General features: G+C 46.4%; 1 protein-coding gene across 1 annotated transcript in view; it reads right to left on the reverse strand.

The window, feature by feature from the left end:
• The window catches only part of LOC135820674 (uncharacterized), a 159,101-nt gene that overhangs the window by 10,022 nt on the left and 131,282 nt on the right, over nt 1-17,797 (reverse strand). The window contains exons 13-16 of the mRNA XM_065333689.1: nt 13,599-13,778; nt 9,509-9,688; nt 3,819-4,013; nt 555-692 (exon numbers count right to left, since the gene is read on the reverse strand). Of these exons, the coding sequence (XP_065189761.1) occupies nt 555-692; nt 3,819-4,013; nt 9,509-9,688; nt 13,599-13,778 (693 nt within the window). The remainder of the gene's footprint in view (nt 1-554; nt 693-3,818; nt 4,014-9,508; nt 9,689-13,598; nt 13,779-17,797) is intronic.

Here is a 17,797-nt window from a genome sequence, read left to right on the forward strand (position 1 = left end):
CCGCCAGCAGGATTGTCGAGCGAACGAGCAGAATACCTCTACAAGCAGATTCGACAACACTGCCTTGAGGAGAATAGAGATATTACCTGCCCAGAGCTAGTAGCAGGTGCTTCGCTGCCAGAAGAGCCCTAACGGGTCTTGTATTGACATTGTCATGTCAACAGTAATTCTTTTTCTTATCTCATTGCCTGTAAAATAGCATCGCGAAAGCAGAACACATCAGCAAATATTTGGGCTATTTTCACAAATTCTGCACTGAGCGGTCATACTGCCCTGAAATTTTGGTATATTGAGTAGCATGGATGTGTGGTTGTTTTCCATGAAAAACTCTATTTCATGCACTCAACAAAGGGTGATTTTCTTAGATTACTGGTCAATTGTGTCCAAATTCTCTTCAGACTTGGAAACACTATTGAAGTGAAGTCGGATGTCAATGAAAACAATCGTCAAGGGAAAAGGGAAAAAAGTGAGATTCTATGTCTGCCATTTTTACATAATCCATAGGAAGAAAATTAACAGCATTTTTAGCGTGCTTAAAGAGAACTCAACCCTACCTTGCACTGCTGGGGGTAGCTTTCCAGTTTGATTCTGGTGTAAAAAGAACACCACTGCTACAACGATCAGTACGCCAATTCCGAAGATTGAACCAACCACTGTGCCGACGGCAGACTTGGAGTTTAAATTAGACCCCGCTGTACGAACAATACAGTAGCACAGGTGCATCAGAAAGTTGGCACGAGTGTGCCCATGCGTGCTTGTGTGTGTGTGTGCATGCGTATGTTTATATGTGTATGTGTGACTGTCTATGTGTCTGCTTGTGTACGTGCGTGTGAATGTGTGTGTGTGTGTGTGTGTGTGTGTGCACGTGTGTGTGTGTGTGTGTGTGCGCGCGTACGCATGATATGGAGAGCCTTTACAACTTTCATGTTCGGCCCTGTATATGGCAAACTCTTCAAAGTTGTGTACTTGCATGCTTTCAACAAACTCTTGACAGTCTGAACAGATGTACATGCATGTCAGCGGAAGGTCAGGAGGAGGGGGGGGGGGGGAGGGGGCGGGGACTAGCACATCACGGTATTGCGGTGATGTAGTTGTTGCACGAAACGCGGGAGGACCGTACCTAGTTTCAACTAATTGTTATAAAGGTCGTGGTAGCGTGGTTTAGTTTGGACTATTGCTTGCCTGGCGAGGGGAGAACATGCCAGCAGTGTAGTTGTAGGATACTGGCTGGTCGAACAGCAGGATAGTGTGCAGGAGTACAGAGAGTGCTGAGTGAGAGAGAGGAGGAGGGGAGAGAGAGAGAGAGAGAGAGAAAAAGAGAGAGAGAGAGAGAGAGAGAGAGAAGGAGGAGGATGAGGAGGAGGAGGAGAGAGAGAGAGAGACAAACACACACAGGGTGCATTCCGTCACCACCTTTCTGATTTCCTTTTCACATACCCCACTATTCTAGCAAGGCAGCAAGCGAGGCATAAGATGATGCCAGACTTGAAAGAGCAACTTCCTCAAATTCCTTTCCATTCCATTCCTTCTTTCTCTTTCTAGGCCTTACAATAATGACGTTTTACACTATACTTATGCATGTCGACAAGCAGGAAATGCTTACTGCTGAATTAGTCCTCTTTGCGGCTGTATTCGTCAACCTCATTTCGACTATTGAAAGAGAACTGATAACTCAGTCTCGTCCAAACACTGGCTGGTCCAGCAATTTCCAGGCGTCTTCCAGTGTCATCAGCCAATAGGAAGCTTGTTGTCCCAACTATTTCATTTACAAAAATGGTTGGATCCTCCATCGTTGACTCGTGAAGGAACGGGCTAGAAACTGACTCTACAGGGCAATTGATCTTGTCCTCTGCTCCCCTGTGGTGCAGGGCTTGTACGCTGCTGACGTAGCACAACACAGTACACTAACGCAACTCAAGTTGCACAATGCAGCTCACTGATGCAACTCGGCTAGCACGATGCAGCTAACTCATGCAATTCGGCTAGCAGCCTGACATGAACTGTAGTCCTCTTGTCTAATTTCTTATTGTTTCAAAGGTTAAACGTCATACACAACTCAATCAATCATGAAGTAAAATATACAGATAGCAGAGAGAGATAGACAGAGAGAGAGAGAGAGAGACAGAGAGAGAGAGAGAGAGAGAGAGAGAGAGAGAGTGTGTGAGAGAGATGCTCTTCTCGTTTGGGGTAGTGCCTTTGCTGCTTGCGTTGTGCAGAGCTCACTGATTTGTCAGTTTGAGAGCTCTGGCAAGGTACTTCCGGGCCTGGTTAAAATCTGGCTTATTATTCATTGCTATCAGGTTCGGCCTCATTTCCTCTCTGCTGCTCTTATGAGTCCACAAAGGACGAAACAGTTCTGTCCGCATATTGAGTATTTCGTTCCTGCTCTTGTAACAGTGGAGAACTGTTGTTCTCTTGTCTAATATTTTTATTGTTTCAATGGTTATACGTGACACACAAACCTTGCAAGAGAGAGAGAGAGAGAGAGAGAGAGAGAGAGAGAGAGAGAGAGAGACAGAGGGAGAGAGAGAGAGGGAGAGAGAGAGAGAGAGAGAGAGAGGGGGGGGGGGGGAGAGAGAGAGAGAGAGAGAGGGAGAGAGAGAGAAAGAGAGAGAGCGGCTCTTGCAGAAGTTGAGCTCTATCGTGTGGGGTAGTGCCTTTGCTGTTTGCGTGGTAATCATTTGTATGTGTATTCTCCACAGGCCTTAGTCTCAGAGCTGTGCAGTTCAGAATTCTGGCAAAGTACGTTCGGGCCTAGTTGAAGGGGAAGTTAAGGCTAAAATCAAATTTTCACCAGTTGTAGTCTTCGGGGTGCTGAGTTGAATGGTCATGGTCCGAGGAAGCTGAGACGCTCCCTTCCTACTTTAATCCCAATCGAACTCGCGCACTTCCACCGAAACTGGTTGACTGCACCCTGCTAGATGGGGAATTGTATGCAAAATGTCACTAAAAGCGCCATTTCGTTCTTATAAAAGCACGGATCACAGCGATTGGCCCATATGTTATAGTCTTTGGACGCTGAATCGACTGGTTTCGGTCGGAAAAGGCTGCGATGCAGCGTTCGGCCCTTATTCCCAATTGAACATGCTTGAACAAGCGGTCACGTGCTCCTGCGTAACCATCATCTGGTCACCGTGCCTGCAGGGTACAACTTACAGCCTGTTTGACCTTTTTTTGGGCGCAATTCTGTCACTTGAGTTGAACTCGAGTTGAACCTTGGTGTGAAAGTTGTCGCCTGCTGGCGCGGTGAGCAGGTGACTTGGGCACGCAGGAGCATGTCACCGCTTGTTCAAGCATGGACGGAAGGACGGACCGATGAACGAACGGACGGACGGACGGACGAACGAACGAACGGACGGACTGGCAGACCGACGGAACGACGGACAGACTGGCAGACAGGCAGGCAGGCAGGCAAGCAGGCATACAGACAGACAGACAGACAGACAGACAGACAGACAGACAGACAGACAGACAGACAGACAGACAGACAGAAAGACAGACATACAGACAGGCAGACAGACAGACAGACAGACAGACGGAGAGATGGAGAGACGGAGAGATAGAGAGATATAGAGAGAGCGAGAGAGAAAGAAAGAAAGAAAGAAAGAAAGAAAGAGAGAGAGGGGGGGGGAAGGGAGGGAGAGAGAGAGAGGGAGAGAGATAGAGAGGGAGAGAGAGAGACAGCAAGGAAAACTAATGTTTTGAGGCATTACAGTGTGCCAGTGTTAATTAGGCAAAGCAAGCTCTACCAACAGGCTGTCTTGGCTTCACTGGCAGAAGAGGGTTTGTACAGCAAGACGAACACACACTGGACTTACCCGTGTCAACAACCATCACTGCACATGTAGGTATGGGCGATGACCAACTGCCTTCGTCCGTGCAAGTACTGATGTTAGTTCCATTAAGACTAGACCCCTCGTTACACTGGTAGACTATCTGATTACCGTAGGTCAGCTGACTCGGTAGCACGTGTTGTCCATTTTCCGGTGCTACTCGGCTTGGGCACATTACAACTACACAGAAAAATGGAAACGAAACTTCAATCTGTATTGGTTGAATATTGAAGATGAGAGAAACCATAACCCCATCACCACCATTCGCACCGAAGCATGGACTTTATGGCCCTTTGTCGTTCAACCTGCTGCCTGCCTCTCTGTTAATCTCACTCATGCTTGCACAGAACATTGACAGACTTCGTTTTTAGAAGACCCTGTGCTTTGTACACTCTGTTTGTGTATTCCATTGAAACATTTCCACTGGTCAGAACTGTGTTGTTGGCACAGTTCCTTTTCCAGATTCATCTTCCTTGCATAATGCTTGTTGTAATGTTAAATGTGCTACCTTCACTATTACACTGTCTGCCACTGACACACACACACACACACAAACACGAACACACACGCACACACACACATACAAACACACACACACACACACACACACACACACACACCCACACACACACGTGCAGACACACACACACACACACACACACCTGTGCACACACACACACACCCATGCACACACTCAGACTCAGACTCAGACATGCCCATTGTGGAAGCGATAATAGCGAACAGCTATTTTAGACATAGCAACTTGTGCTGGGATTACACCATTCAATAGCTTGCAAGGGTGATTAAATGACCGCCACTAATGTTTGCCTGGTATCCACGACACAGCTGATTGAAGTAGCTTTCTCTGGCCAGTGAACTACCTGCTATCTGTATATTTCCATTTTTCCATTTTTCCATTCTTTTTTTGAACACACATACGCCACACCACCTACTCCGGCATACACTGGCTGTTGGTAACCACCCAGGAGAATGAAAGAAGAGCTAGGAGAACGAGAAAGATGTTTGCAACCATAATCGTCGGGAATTGAACCCGCAACCTCTCGATTGGAAATCGACTACACATACCAGTGCACCATATGGGACACACACCACACACACACACCACACACACACACCGCACACACACACCGCACACATACACACACACACACACACGCGCGCGCACACACACACACACACACACATATACCTTGGTCCTTGGTAACACTGCCATCAAATGGTCACGTGTCCCCTGTGCAGGGGTCGACAGCACTGAGTTCAGCATTGGATCCAGAAACGCCGCTCTACTTCCTGGACAGGAAATTAGCACAGCTATGCAGGTCAAAACCACGGGATGACTTGCAGCAGCAACCGCAGCCGAGACAATGCGCTCTGCAGCAGGGCAGGGCAACCCTCTGTTTCCGGACCGAGTCTGCTGATGCCACAGTCGAGACCGACGCCACTTCAGCAGCCGAGTTTGACAGACACTTATGCGAAGCTAGCCCGCCAGCACTCAAGAACCATCTCCCGCACGCATTACATAGTCGGCTGCCGGACTGCTCAGATATGGGCTTCCTCCTCTCGGCCAGGCACTTGTGGCGATTCTTGTATTTCTGGTGGGCGAAAGTACGCTGGCAGGCATCGCAGAGCACAGAAGTGTCACGCTGAGCCGATCGCGGTACTGGTTGAGCGGAATACGCACTGCGCCATTTCCCACGCTCCTGGGCGAGGTCGTACCATTCCGTGTGGTCGATGTTCACTGCGGAGAGGTCAGCTCTGACAGAGTCTCGCCACCGTTTCCGAGGACCGCAAGCCGGCCTCGGCGGAAGGAGCGCACCAAACAGGAGCTGGCGCGGAGTTCTATCGCCGACCATCCTAGCTAGATAGCCTAGCCACTCCAGACTTCGGCGAAGAACACGTGTGGTAATATCCACTGGATCTCGACGATTCCAGGCCTCCAGAATGGTCTTCCTGTTGATGTGGAAGTCCCAGGTGTCTCTTCTACCGAGGGCTAAGATTGCGGAAATGCAGCGAAGATGGAAGGCGGACAGCGCCGGAAGCTCGCTTTTCAGTGGCACCCAACACTCCGCTCCGTAAAGGAGAAGAGAAGCCACACATGCATCATACACCATTCGCTTCGTTGCCAGTGAAAGATCGCCATCATCAAAGACAGATCGACGCAATGCTCCGAATGCCCTACATGCTGACGCTATTTGGGACCGAGTGTCCACTGCGGTGCGGCCACCAGTATGGATGATGGAGCCTAGGTAGCGAAAGTAATGCACATTCTCGACAATTTCCCCGCCAACCACCAATGGACGACGATCCTCCGGAGAAATGCCGAAGCCAAACGCCATTACTTTGGTTTCTCGACAATTTCCCCGCCAACCACCAATGGACGACGATCCTCCGGAGAAATGCCGAAGCCAACCGCCATTACTTTGGTTTTTGATAGGTTGATGGTGAGGCCGAAGCAAGTTGCGACGTCCATGAACCGGCTGAGTACAAGTGTGGCACCATGGTGAGTTGTAGCAATAAGTGCCGAATCGTCTGCGAATTGACAGTCACGATGGATGTTGATTGTGTCAGTCTTCTGACGTTTGAAAAGGAGAGACGGTCCAGAGTTAGAGGAGACGGGAAGTCCAATCTCAGGTATGTCCGCAACCTCACGCTGCCACAGCTGGAATACTGCCCACATGACTATATTGAACAATACTGGGGCCATACAACAACCTTGTCGAAGGCCATCCTACCACCTCCAGAAGAGCGATGCCCCTCCAATTGTCACAGCTGGATAGATTTCCTTTTTTTGGTATCGGGACAAGCTGGCAGTCCCCCCACTCCTGGGGCACCCGCTCTGCATTCCACACTGTCTGGACAAGGTCTAATAGTGCCATCATGAGGCCATCCCCACCAGCCTTCAGCAGTTCCGGTAAGATTCCAGAGCCTCCTGCCGCTTTTCCATTCCGTAGTCGGCGCACAGCTTGCCTAAGCTCTTCCAGAGTAGGTGGATCGGCGAGGTCTTCACACACTTCCTGTTGCTCAATGGTGGCAACAGTTGCAGGTTCATACGAGGTTGGAACATTGTAAACCTTGGAGAAGTGGCGGTGCCATGTGCGGCCCTGATCCGTCGGTGAATTACAGACATTTCCGTTCTCGTCCCGCACATATATACACACACACATACACACACACACATTCGCGCTATGATCCAAGCTTGCAGCCTATATCAATCTTATCTTCTGAAAATTGTAGTCAAGTTGCTGTCTGGGGGTGTTTCTCAGCACAGCAAAGCCGTCGTCCCTGTACAGGCCAATCTGCGCTCTGCCGACGTGGGCTGTTAGTTCGTGGAGCATATATACGCCAACCAGCTCACACACTTCCGCGCCATCGAACGAGATCGAACGAGCCCATGGTGACATCGAACGTGCTGGCGTTGTTCTTCTTCACCCAAGGTTGGCCGTCTTTGAACAACACTGATTTTCGTGCGTGCATGACAATCTCCCTTTCCCCGTCCTCAATGTTAGTGCGGCAGAGCGCATACGGAAGAGTTTGACGGCGGTGTTTGCAGGGCATGGACTAAAGGTAACGATTGACACCAACCTAAAAATCGTAAATTTCCTCGACGTGACGTTCAACCTGTCAACCGGAGGATACATGCCACACCGAAAGCCAGGCGACACACCTCAGTACATCAACACTCACTCAAACCACCCACCGTCCATAATAAAGCAACTGCCAGCAGGAATAAGCCGACGCGTGTCAACCAACTCATCAAGTGAGGAAGCATTTAACGAAGCTGCGCCTATGTACAACAACGCATTATTGGCCAGTGGATACGCGGAAGGTATCGAGTACATGGGGCAACCAGCACAGAAAAACAGAAAGCGAAACTGAAAAAGAAAAATAACATGGTTCAATCCTCCTTTCAGCCGTAGCGTGAGAACAAACGTCGCTGCTGCCTTCCTCACAATGATCGACCGGCATTTCAAAAACACCCCCCTGAAAAAGATCTTCAACCGACATAACGTGAAGGTTAGCTATTCATGTATGCCCAACATCGCAGCGATTATCAGTGGGCACAACAAGCGGCAACTGATACAAGAACCTCCTGAAAAGCCTTGCAATTGTAGAAAAAAGCAGGAATGCCCCATGGAAGGACGTTGCCAGGCCTCTCACATCGTCTATGAAGCAAACGTCACCAGCCAGGATGAGCTCAGGACATACATCGGCTCAGCAGAGACAACGTTCAAAACAAGATACAACAACCACACGATGTCCTTCCGCCACGAAAAGTACCGCACTAACACGGAGCTCTCCAAACACCTCTGGAAAAAGAAAAAACGACGACAAAGAGTATCACCTGTCCTGGAGAATCAAGGACAAGGCCAGCTCCTACAACCCCGCAACGAAGAGATGTTGCCTTTGCACCACGGAGAAGGTGCGTATACTCACTGCTGACAAGACCAAAATCCTCAACAAGCGAAGTGAAATCATCGCCAAATGTCGTCATGCAAACAAATACCGGCTCGCTAAGTATAACGGAATCACGTAAAACCGGACATGGGCAGAGCAACCTGATGCCCAATGAAACCAGACACACTGCACCATTATTATTGTTATGATTAACGCCAAATATAGCACTGTAATGGCCTTACACCCCCTGACGCCAGGCATGCGCTAGTTAACTCCAGATTTACATGCTCCATTCAGCGCTTGTTACAGTAATGGACAATTGATATCAATATTTTACACTGCCTGCACCTAGCAGTAACTCTTCACTCTTCACACTTCACGCTTTCTTTTTGTGCGCCTTGCTGTGTGGTTGTGTATTTCTTTAGTGGACCTGACAGCCCTGTTTTAGTTAGAAAGGTTGCCTGACGATTGAAAAACTCAAGAAACTCGGAGTAGCAACGGATTGTGTTTTCTAGGTGAGGACCGCTTCCATTGTATATATATATATATATACACACAACAACAAGGTTGTCAATTTCATAATACTAAAAGCTTTTCACCCATTTTCATCAGTAGTTACATGGGAATGAGCAAGAACGAAAACGAAGCCAGAATTTATACTGGGGGTAGAGAATCAGCAAGAATATTCTTACACGCCTCAAGTTCACACTACACTACCATAAGAATGTATGGAGCGGTGGAAAAATGCAGGAAACAACACATGAAGGGAATGCAGTACCAGAACAAACACGTGATAAAGTTGTCAGTCCGGTTTCGGTTTCTAAGAGAATGTACAATACTGTCCTTCTGTGTGTGCTGAACGGTTACAACAAGTGGGCTGAGTATGTGTCTGGGCTCAATACTTACTGGACAGGAAATGTGGATACAGAACATAACGTATGAGAAATAGCAAAGAGTCGTATTGTCTATGGTGGCCCAGAAGTGCAGGCGTGGCCACAGAAAGCCGGCAGACATGCCGAAAGTAGTGCCAAGTCCGATACGACCGTTGCAGTACATAGATGGGGTTTGTGGAATGTGCATAAAATAGAAACGCAACGCTACGTTAGAGTCCTGGGTTGCATTTCTTAGGCCACAGCTGTAAGCGTGGCCCTGAAATTGTGTGTATTCCCTACTGTCATGATTCAACGCCCAATCGGCGTGTCCTTTTTTTGGTGTGAAACATGTCTTCATGTATATCCACAGACCGTGAGACAACTTACCTAAACAACTGGGCGGTGATGTAAATCCAGTAGGATTATGGCAGGTTCGATTGTATTGTTCATTGGTTAAAACATAGCCAGCATTACAAGTTACACTATATTCTGCTGCTGTCTCATCCTTGGTCAGTGACCCGACGGCCACTACTAATCCATCATCGATACTTGGCAGGGGGCAATGCGCTGATGCATAACAAACAATCACAGGAACAGTTTGTTTGGTGTTACACACACTCACATACACGTACACACAATACCATACACACAATACCATACACAATACTATACACATACACACACAACAAAAAAACACACATATACACACAAGCATCGCTTTCATAATATTGAGCAGAACTGCCCGTTTGACATACAGTGTAAAATAAATGCGACATGCGACGTAAAATATAATAAATACTCCAAACGGACCCGTACTCCAAAAGTCTTCCAAATTGGAAGGTTTTAAGACTAGTTATATGATACCATGGGAGGGGAAGGTGAGCGCATCCAAGACAAGCCAAGCCGAAAGTCTCTGCTGTGAAGGACGTTGGTGGATGTTCATCCATGTCGATGACGATACTGGCAAGACCATTGGACAATACGGTCAAAACACGGTTCCAGGAGGCAAAGCTACATTCCACACAACTTGTGTGGCTCATCATATATTTAAACTTAAAACCCTCCAAGTTGGAAGGCTGTTGGAGTGAGCATCCAAGATGTGCTAGAGCTGCTACCAGTTAGTTGTAGAACGTCGGTACCGTCGGTTAGTGTCGTGCAATGTTATCGCATGAGCTGATTGTTTAGTAACTGGTTTTTGTTAGTGGTCATCAAAGCGTAACTTGTACTTTTTCCTGGGTCCTTTCCCGTTTCTATTAATAAACCTTGGCTCGCCATCCGAGTCCATTCTTGATTTTATTATGTACAACTAAATGAATAATGTAAACGTGCTCATCAGCAGTCACAACGTAACACTAGAGATATGGTTAAAACATTTTCTTGTGGCAACCATGTGGAATCAATCACCACAATGGGGTATAGTTGATAAAAGAATCAGAACAGAAGTCAAGTCAGAGAGAAACAAGAAGTGCAACAAATACCACACTTGCTTTTGGTATATGTTGCACTTCCTACTTTTTTTTTGAAGTATTTCTCTCTGACTTGACTTGCAACTGTACCACGTTGTGGTGATTATTCCTGATGAATGCAACAAGGAAATGTTTAAGTCATATCTGGATTGCTACACCGTGACTGTTGATAAGTGCGTTCAAAATTTTCATTTAATTACTATGGTTTTCGTCACCTCGCTGATTATTTACTGTTCTATTCTAAATTGATTTATAGGTCCGTTTGGGCCTGGTTTTAATCTGGCTCTGGAGATTATATTTTTCATTGTTATCAGGTTCGGCTCGTTTTTTCTGTGCTACGCTGATGAGTCCACAAAGGAAGAAACATTCTGTCCGCAGATTAGGTATTGTACACCCGGTGTTGAAGTAGCTGAGCACTCTCATGTGGGGTTGTGCTTTTGACAATTATAAACGAGTTTATACACTTTGAGTGACAATTATAGTAAAATTAGTCAGGTAAAAAAGAGCACTAGTCACAGCCAACCAATAGCATAATGTAGCTAGTGAAAGGTAGTGACAAATGGATATGTAGATGTAGGAAATGTGTGGATGTGTGGATGGATACGGTGCGGTGAGTGCATGCTTTTTGAGGAGTGTGTGAGCAATTTCATTTTCCTTCTGCTTTCACAGAACAGAATAACGGATACGCAACTTCTAACACCTACAACTGCCTGAACCAATTTCCACGCCGAAAAACACTGAAACAGGAATCGTGAAACACCTCATAACACTAGGGATTTGACGCCAGGAGATCATGCGCAGCGGACTTTTCTTATCCACAGTGAACTTCTCTTCTTCAGCACTCTCATTCTCCTCGTCACTTTCCTCCACCTCATCGCTGTCCTCCTCGTCTAGCGATGTAATCTTTGACGAATGATTTTTCAATCGAAAGTGACTGATATGGTTTTACTCACTGCACTCTCTTCTGTGTGGCACCAGGGCCACGTTTAACGGTTGAGCCATAAGCCGGTCTCAAAACAGATTGAAGTCAACATGGCGTTTATACTTGGTGGGTGACATAGGAGGAGAGGCGTCGAAATCCATCATTGTTATGACCGAACAGTGGTCAGGGAATGGAGCAAGAGTACTGGTATGCGCGCAGTGGCGGATATACGTTGTCAGGATAAGGTCCCAAAGTGGATTAATGTTGTGAGATGGACGGGTTCCTTGGTTTAGGTTTACAAGCTCTAAACCTAAAGTGTTGAAGGTAGAGTTCAGAGCGCGGCCATCGCTGTCTGTTTTGTCATCTGCTTTCCATGCGGAGTGCTTAGCATTAAAGTCGCCAGTGAGAATGTGGTGTGTGCTGTCAAATAATTGCATCAGTGAGTTCAGGGTTGTGGTGACCATATCAATGGACTGTCGTGGTTGCCAGTAAAGTTAAACACAAGCAACCACTATCCAAAAAAGGCCTGGTCCCTTCCAAGAGAATACTTTTCCAACGTACTGGAGACAACAGATGTGTGCAAGCTGACGTACGTCGTGATGAGTTTCAGCTGTCGGCAATCAAGCGCTGTCTGTCAAGGCTACAGCCAGACAAAAACTGCTTGTTCCAGCGAGCGCTATCAAGTGAGATGGCAAATTCTGCCAAGTGCTGATTCATTAAATGCCTCTCTCGAACATTATTTTATCTGGTATGATGGAGCATTTGTCCGCAGATGCTAGTTTTTCCATGCTGTATACGAATCATTAGCGCCGAACTCGGGGATTGGTCCCTTACAGTAAACGAGACCAAGACCGAATTCTTGCATCTGACATCAACTTCAGACTCCTGGCGGTCCATCATTAGCGCCGAACTCGGGGATTGGTCCCTTACAGTAAACGAGACCAAGACCGAATTCTTGCATCTGACATCAACTTCAGACTCCTGGCGGTCCAGCAGGCAGCTAGGGTCCCTCATTGGCGACAGTGAGGACCTGGAGCGGAGGAAAGACCTCGCTTCGAGTGCATACGGCAGGATGTATAGCCTCTGGCTGAGGCGTGGGAAGGTCAGTGAGCAGAGGCGCATCCGCCTGTATAATGCCCTGGTTCTGCCCGTTCTTTTGTATAACTGCGGCGCATGGGGGCTCACGGCAGCACAAGCAGAATCGCTTAACGTTTTCCACCGGAAGCAGCTCCGACGGCTCATTGGCATAGTCTACCCAGCCAGGATATCAAATACTGAGCTGTATGAGAGGTGCAACACGGAACCACTATCTGACATCGTGGACAGGAGAAGATGGCAGCTAACAGGCCATATTCTCCGTATGGACAGGGATGCGCCGCCATGGATCGCGCTGACGGGCTATTTTGCGGGAGATGCCAAGGCTGGGCGTGGACGTCCAAGGACATCCATTGCGAAGCGCATCACAAGCGACTTACAGAGGAGGAACATCGACTTGAAGCGCAGCAGTCAGCTGGGGAATGTGAGGGCCATCGCTCTGGACAAGCCTACGTGGAGAAATCTGGCCGACAATCCATGATCTGGCGTCACAGGTCATCAGTGCGCCATGTTAATAATTATCTTGATAATGGAATTTGATCGTAGGAGATAGGACAGAAGCGGAACGTATAATTATACCCACATAATTATATTATTACGCGTGCTGTGGTATTATTATTATTATTATTATTTTTTCTTCAGACTTTTCCGTTTGTCTCTTTCCCTCAAACCAGTTAATATTATTATTATTATTATTATTATACGAATCACTGTGTCAGAGCAACATCTATTACCAAAAATTATGACGAAATGCAGAGTAGATGATAGGCGAATTTGTTTCGTTTCTGAGCTGTGTGTACTGGACTGTGTTGTTTTGCTTGTGGGGTGCAGTGGCAACGTGTCTTGGTCGGTTAGAGAGTGCGGGTATGGTATAGTGATTGTTGGAAAATCTGTAAAGGGCCAAATGCTGCTGCTTACCACATTAGGGCAATGGAGCAATGGACACAAAAAAAATGCAAACGTTAAGAATTACTGACCTGTTTGGACTACTTACCTACACATGATGGGGTGTTCTTAAACGGTCCATTGCCGACGAAGCACCGGCGCTCGTAGTCCGAATGAGATAATTCATAGCCGAAGTCGCACACAACTCTATACTCTGTGAATTTATTATTCAAGGATAGTGCTCTTCCATTTGCAATTCCATTTTGTATTTTTGGCAGCAGGCAAAGGGCTGAAGAAATAGAAAATAGCAAAAGTCTTAGTATATCTGAGCAACGTTTCTGACACATCCGTTATTCGTGGCGCTGTTATCCCTACTCCCCATAAAAAACTGCATCAACATCACGAAGTAGAAATCAAACCACATCAGCAGTAGCTAACTTCTCAGTAAGCCTTGGGAACAGATGCGATAAGCCCATTGGTAACTTAAAAGTTGCGACTTCGGCGGTAATAGTCATGATGTTGATTGTTCCAACAAGAAACACACACTTCTTGCCGAACATGCCACTTGACTGACTCACGACTGCCATCCAGAGCACACGAGGAGCACATCGCACCTTCCATTCGGCAAACCTGCAAGAAAGCACTACTCCCTGCTCAATACACAATGTTTCGGGGAATTCACCCCTCATCAGTTTAGCTTGAGTAGGCTGAGGAAGATTGTGCCTGAAGAGCACCACTTATATACATCTCTCGAGGCCAAATCATCACCAGGGATACAAACTTACAGAGACGCTTTGTTACCAGCGCGACAAACACCTCGTGAAGCCCCAGGTAGCAGCGTGAGTCAGAGTCGCTCATAAAGTTGTGGTAAACAGACGTTGAGAGCCAGCATAGCTATCCACAATGCTGTCACCTCCAACAACTAGTCGCACGTCCATGTGAGGGACAACAATACGAACTAAGAAGTTGTCAGTCAAGTGTCAAGTTCGGCAAGAAGCGTGTGTCCCTAGTTGGAACAATAAACTTCAAACCCATTGCTGATGTTATTATTCCCCAGTCACCGGACAATCACTTTTCTTAGGTGTAGGATTGCACAGCAAACGATCAGGGTTGGGTTTTTTCACACTGGCACCTTTGGGTCATATGCGAAAAGTTCCAATAAGGGAAAGGGATGCGCCGCAAAGATGTGTATGGACATATTTCCGCATCTGAGCCTTCCATGTTGGCAGGTTGCTCTTCGTAGATGTGCTGAAACTATGTGTAAAGTTGTCAAATGTCTCAATTTTCCTATCAATTTTGTGCCTTGTTGTCACACTATTCTGACTGTGTAATTATAATCTCGTTACCTTGGTGGACAGTTAGTCATAACTACAGTAGTAACTTGTAGCTACTTTTCTCTATTATTATAATAAAACAAAAGAGAAAGGTTGGAAGCTGTGTTGCAATTCCGAGTTTCATGTAGTCGCGATCATTAGGCAACTGGTAGCTCCAAAACAGGCAGCCTGAACATAATAGGGAGCAAGGTGAGAAATACTGAAGGGAATCATAGCGTACGGGTAAGGTGCAGGCGAGAAGGTGCTAAACCATTAGACTTGGTGCTATGCAACAGCAGCAGATCCGCAGCAGTAAGGCCCAATTCCTGCTCGGACGAGTTACATCGAATGCCATAACGGGATTGTCAAGTATGTGCACTACGAGATGTGTAGAGCACAGGGTCTGTATACAGGTGTATGACCATTCGACCACCAGTTCAAGGCATTGGTCAAACTTGATCAGACCTGGCTCTATTGGGAGTGTTCTATCCCAACTGACCTGACACTTTCAGCAAACAAGCCTGATCTACTTCTTGTTTATGACAAAGAACACTTAGCATACATAATTGACACAAGCGTCCCTGGTGAGAACAATATCAATAAGAAAATGGCTGAAAAGGGTTCAAAATATTATGACTTGAAGCGGCAGATTTCTCAAATTTGGTCCCTCACTCAGGGTGCCGTGATCCCTGTGGCTGTCGGCGCTCTGCAAGGCTTGTTGAGAGAGACTCCTTTATTGCATCTCGACTGTGCAGGGAGAAACATGGCTATTGTGCAACAGGAGGCTATCCAAGGTTCAGCTAAAATTCTGAGAACTGTCCTGAACATGTAGATGAACATCTGCTGCACTGTCCTGTTCTACAGCTAAGAGCCTTGAGTAATAATTTGACTTAAATCACAAGATAAAAGAGGGCCAAGGAGCTACAAGTAATGCTATAATATCCACTAAGACCACCATGAAGTTGGTTGTTCCCAACTAGGAACACACGCTTCTTGCCGAACTTGACACTTGACACATCTTGACACATCTTGACACATCTTCTATCGGCAACGAGGAAAGAAAGACCACCAGTTACTTTACAATCAGCTAAGGCGATAACATTGCACGACACTAACCAACTTTACTGACATTCTACGCCTAACTGGCAATCAGATGTACCACATCTCATATGCATACTCCAACAGCCTTCCAGCTTAGGTGGTCATAAATTACGGAAGTAACATAGGAGTGTGAGCTCAATCAAGGCAAGCACCAGCTGGAAGTCTTTTAGCTGTGAAGGAGGTTAGAGGGTGTTCATGTATGTCGAGTACGATACTGGCAAGACCATCAGACAAAACGGTCGAACCACAATTCAAGGACGTATAGCAACGTACCACACGACTTGTGTGGCTCTAAAAATTCAAAGATTGATTGAGATCACTGTTCACACTTTGCTCAAAGCGTACATTGAATCATTTAAAATATGGCAAAATGTACTAATCAATATGTTATAACGACGGGGAGATAACAAGATGAAAAAGACAATCCACCGGTTCTCTTTTGACTTGTTGTGAAACTACGCCAACTCCTATATCTTGAATGTGTTATGTTATGTTACCTTTATTTTACTTCACCATAGGTACAGGTATCGCTGCCTTCTTGCTGTGGATCATTAATGATGCCACAGCTCCTAGGCTATGATGAAAAATATAATAGTATGATAGATTAATATATGTAGAAGAGAAAAGGACATATGGATATGAGTCAAGAGTAACTCTCCATCACTGTAACATGATACTATATACAGTCAGAAAGTGCAATAACTAGGTACAAAACTGATAGAGTACTGAAACATTCGACGTCCTGACACCTAGCTTCAACACATCTCCGTAATATGTCCTTTTCCCTTCTACATTTATTTATGGCTCAACATCCGAGTTTCAAATAGATTAATATGATCAAATATGAACAGTATGGGAAGTAATAAGATGTCATGACTGTCAGCAGGACAATTATAAAAAAACCATGCAGCAGTGTATTTATGTGTGTTGTGGTTGTACATGTAGATAATATTGATGATGGACAGGGGACAGAACGTAATAGTGTGTCAATAGCTAATGGAGTGAAGTGAGATCAAGTGTGTAATCCATCTCCTTATACTTCAAGTACAAGGAGGAAAACCTGTACACAATAACGTGGAGCACCATTACACACGGGCAGGTACAAAGAAGGTTTTACAGAGTTCATCGCAACTCATAGTTTCTGGCGCAATGCAATCATCAAGTGACCTATGAAATATACAGTAGGTTGGTTGGTTGTGTTTATTTGAATTCGCAAACCGAACGGACTGAACATGTCTAATGACAAGGAAGCGAATGAAGTCCAAGTAATCCAGGAATGGGGACACAGATGAAAAGAAAATATGGGAACAGAAGGCTCTCAGCAAAGGAAGAAGAGAAAAGAAGGAAAGAAAAAGAATAAAGGAGAAAATGAAGAAAAACCGTGGTCACGGCGAGAAGAAAAATTTAGCAAAAAGAGAAAGGAAAGGATGAAGGAGAAAATGGGGAGACACATCGTGGTCACGCCCAAAGCCGGAGTAGCGGCAGGACACAGTAGACATAACAACAACAGGAACAAGCACGCATGAAGCATGGGCCATGCCGGCCCAGAAGCGGGAGACACCGACAGGAAGAGAGAAGAGAAGAGAGAGAAATCGAAGCATTGCACATCTACGCCCACACATCCACACACCCACACATCCACACACACACACACACTCAACGCACGCGCACGCACACACACACACACACACACACACACACACACACACACACACACACACATACATGTACATACCCACACCCACACACCAATAAACACATACTCTGACACATACCCCCCCCCCCACACACACACACACACGCACATGCGCGTGCACACACATACACAAAAAAATCTCTTGGAAGAAGGCTCCATCCTCAAAGCCGGTGCGAATCACAAAAAAACTGCCTCCCG

This window comes from Sycon ciliatum, chromosome 7 (genome assembly GCF_964019385.1).
Source record: "Sycon ciliatum chromosome 7, ocSycCili1.1, whole genome shotgun sequence".
Taxonomy (NCBI): Eukaryota; Metazoa; Porifera; class Calcarea; order Leucosolenida; family Sycettidae; genus Sycon; species Sycon ciliatum.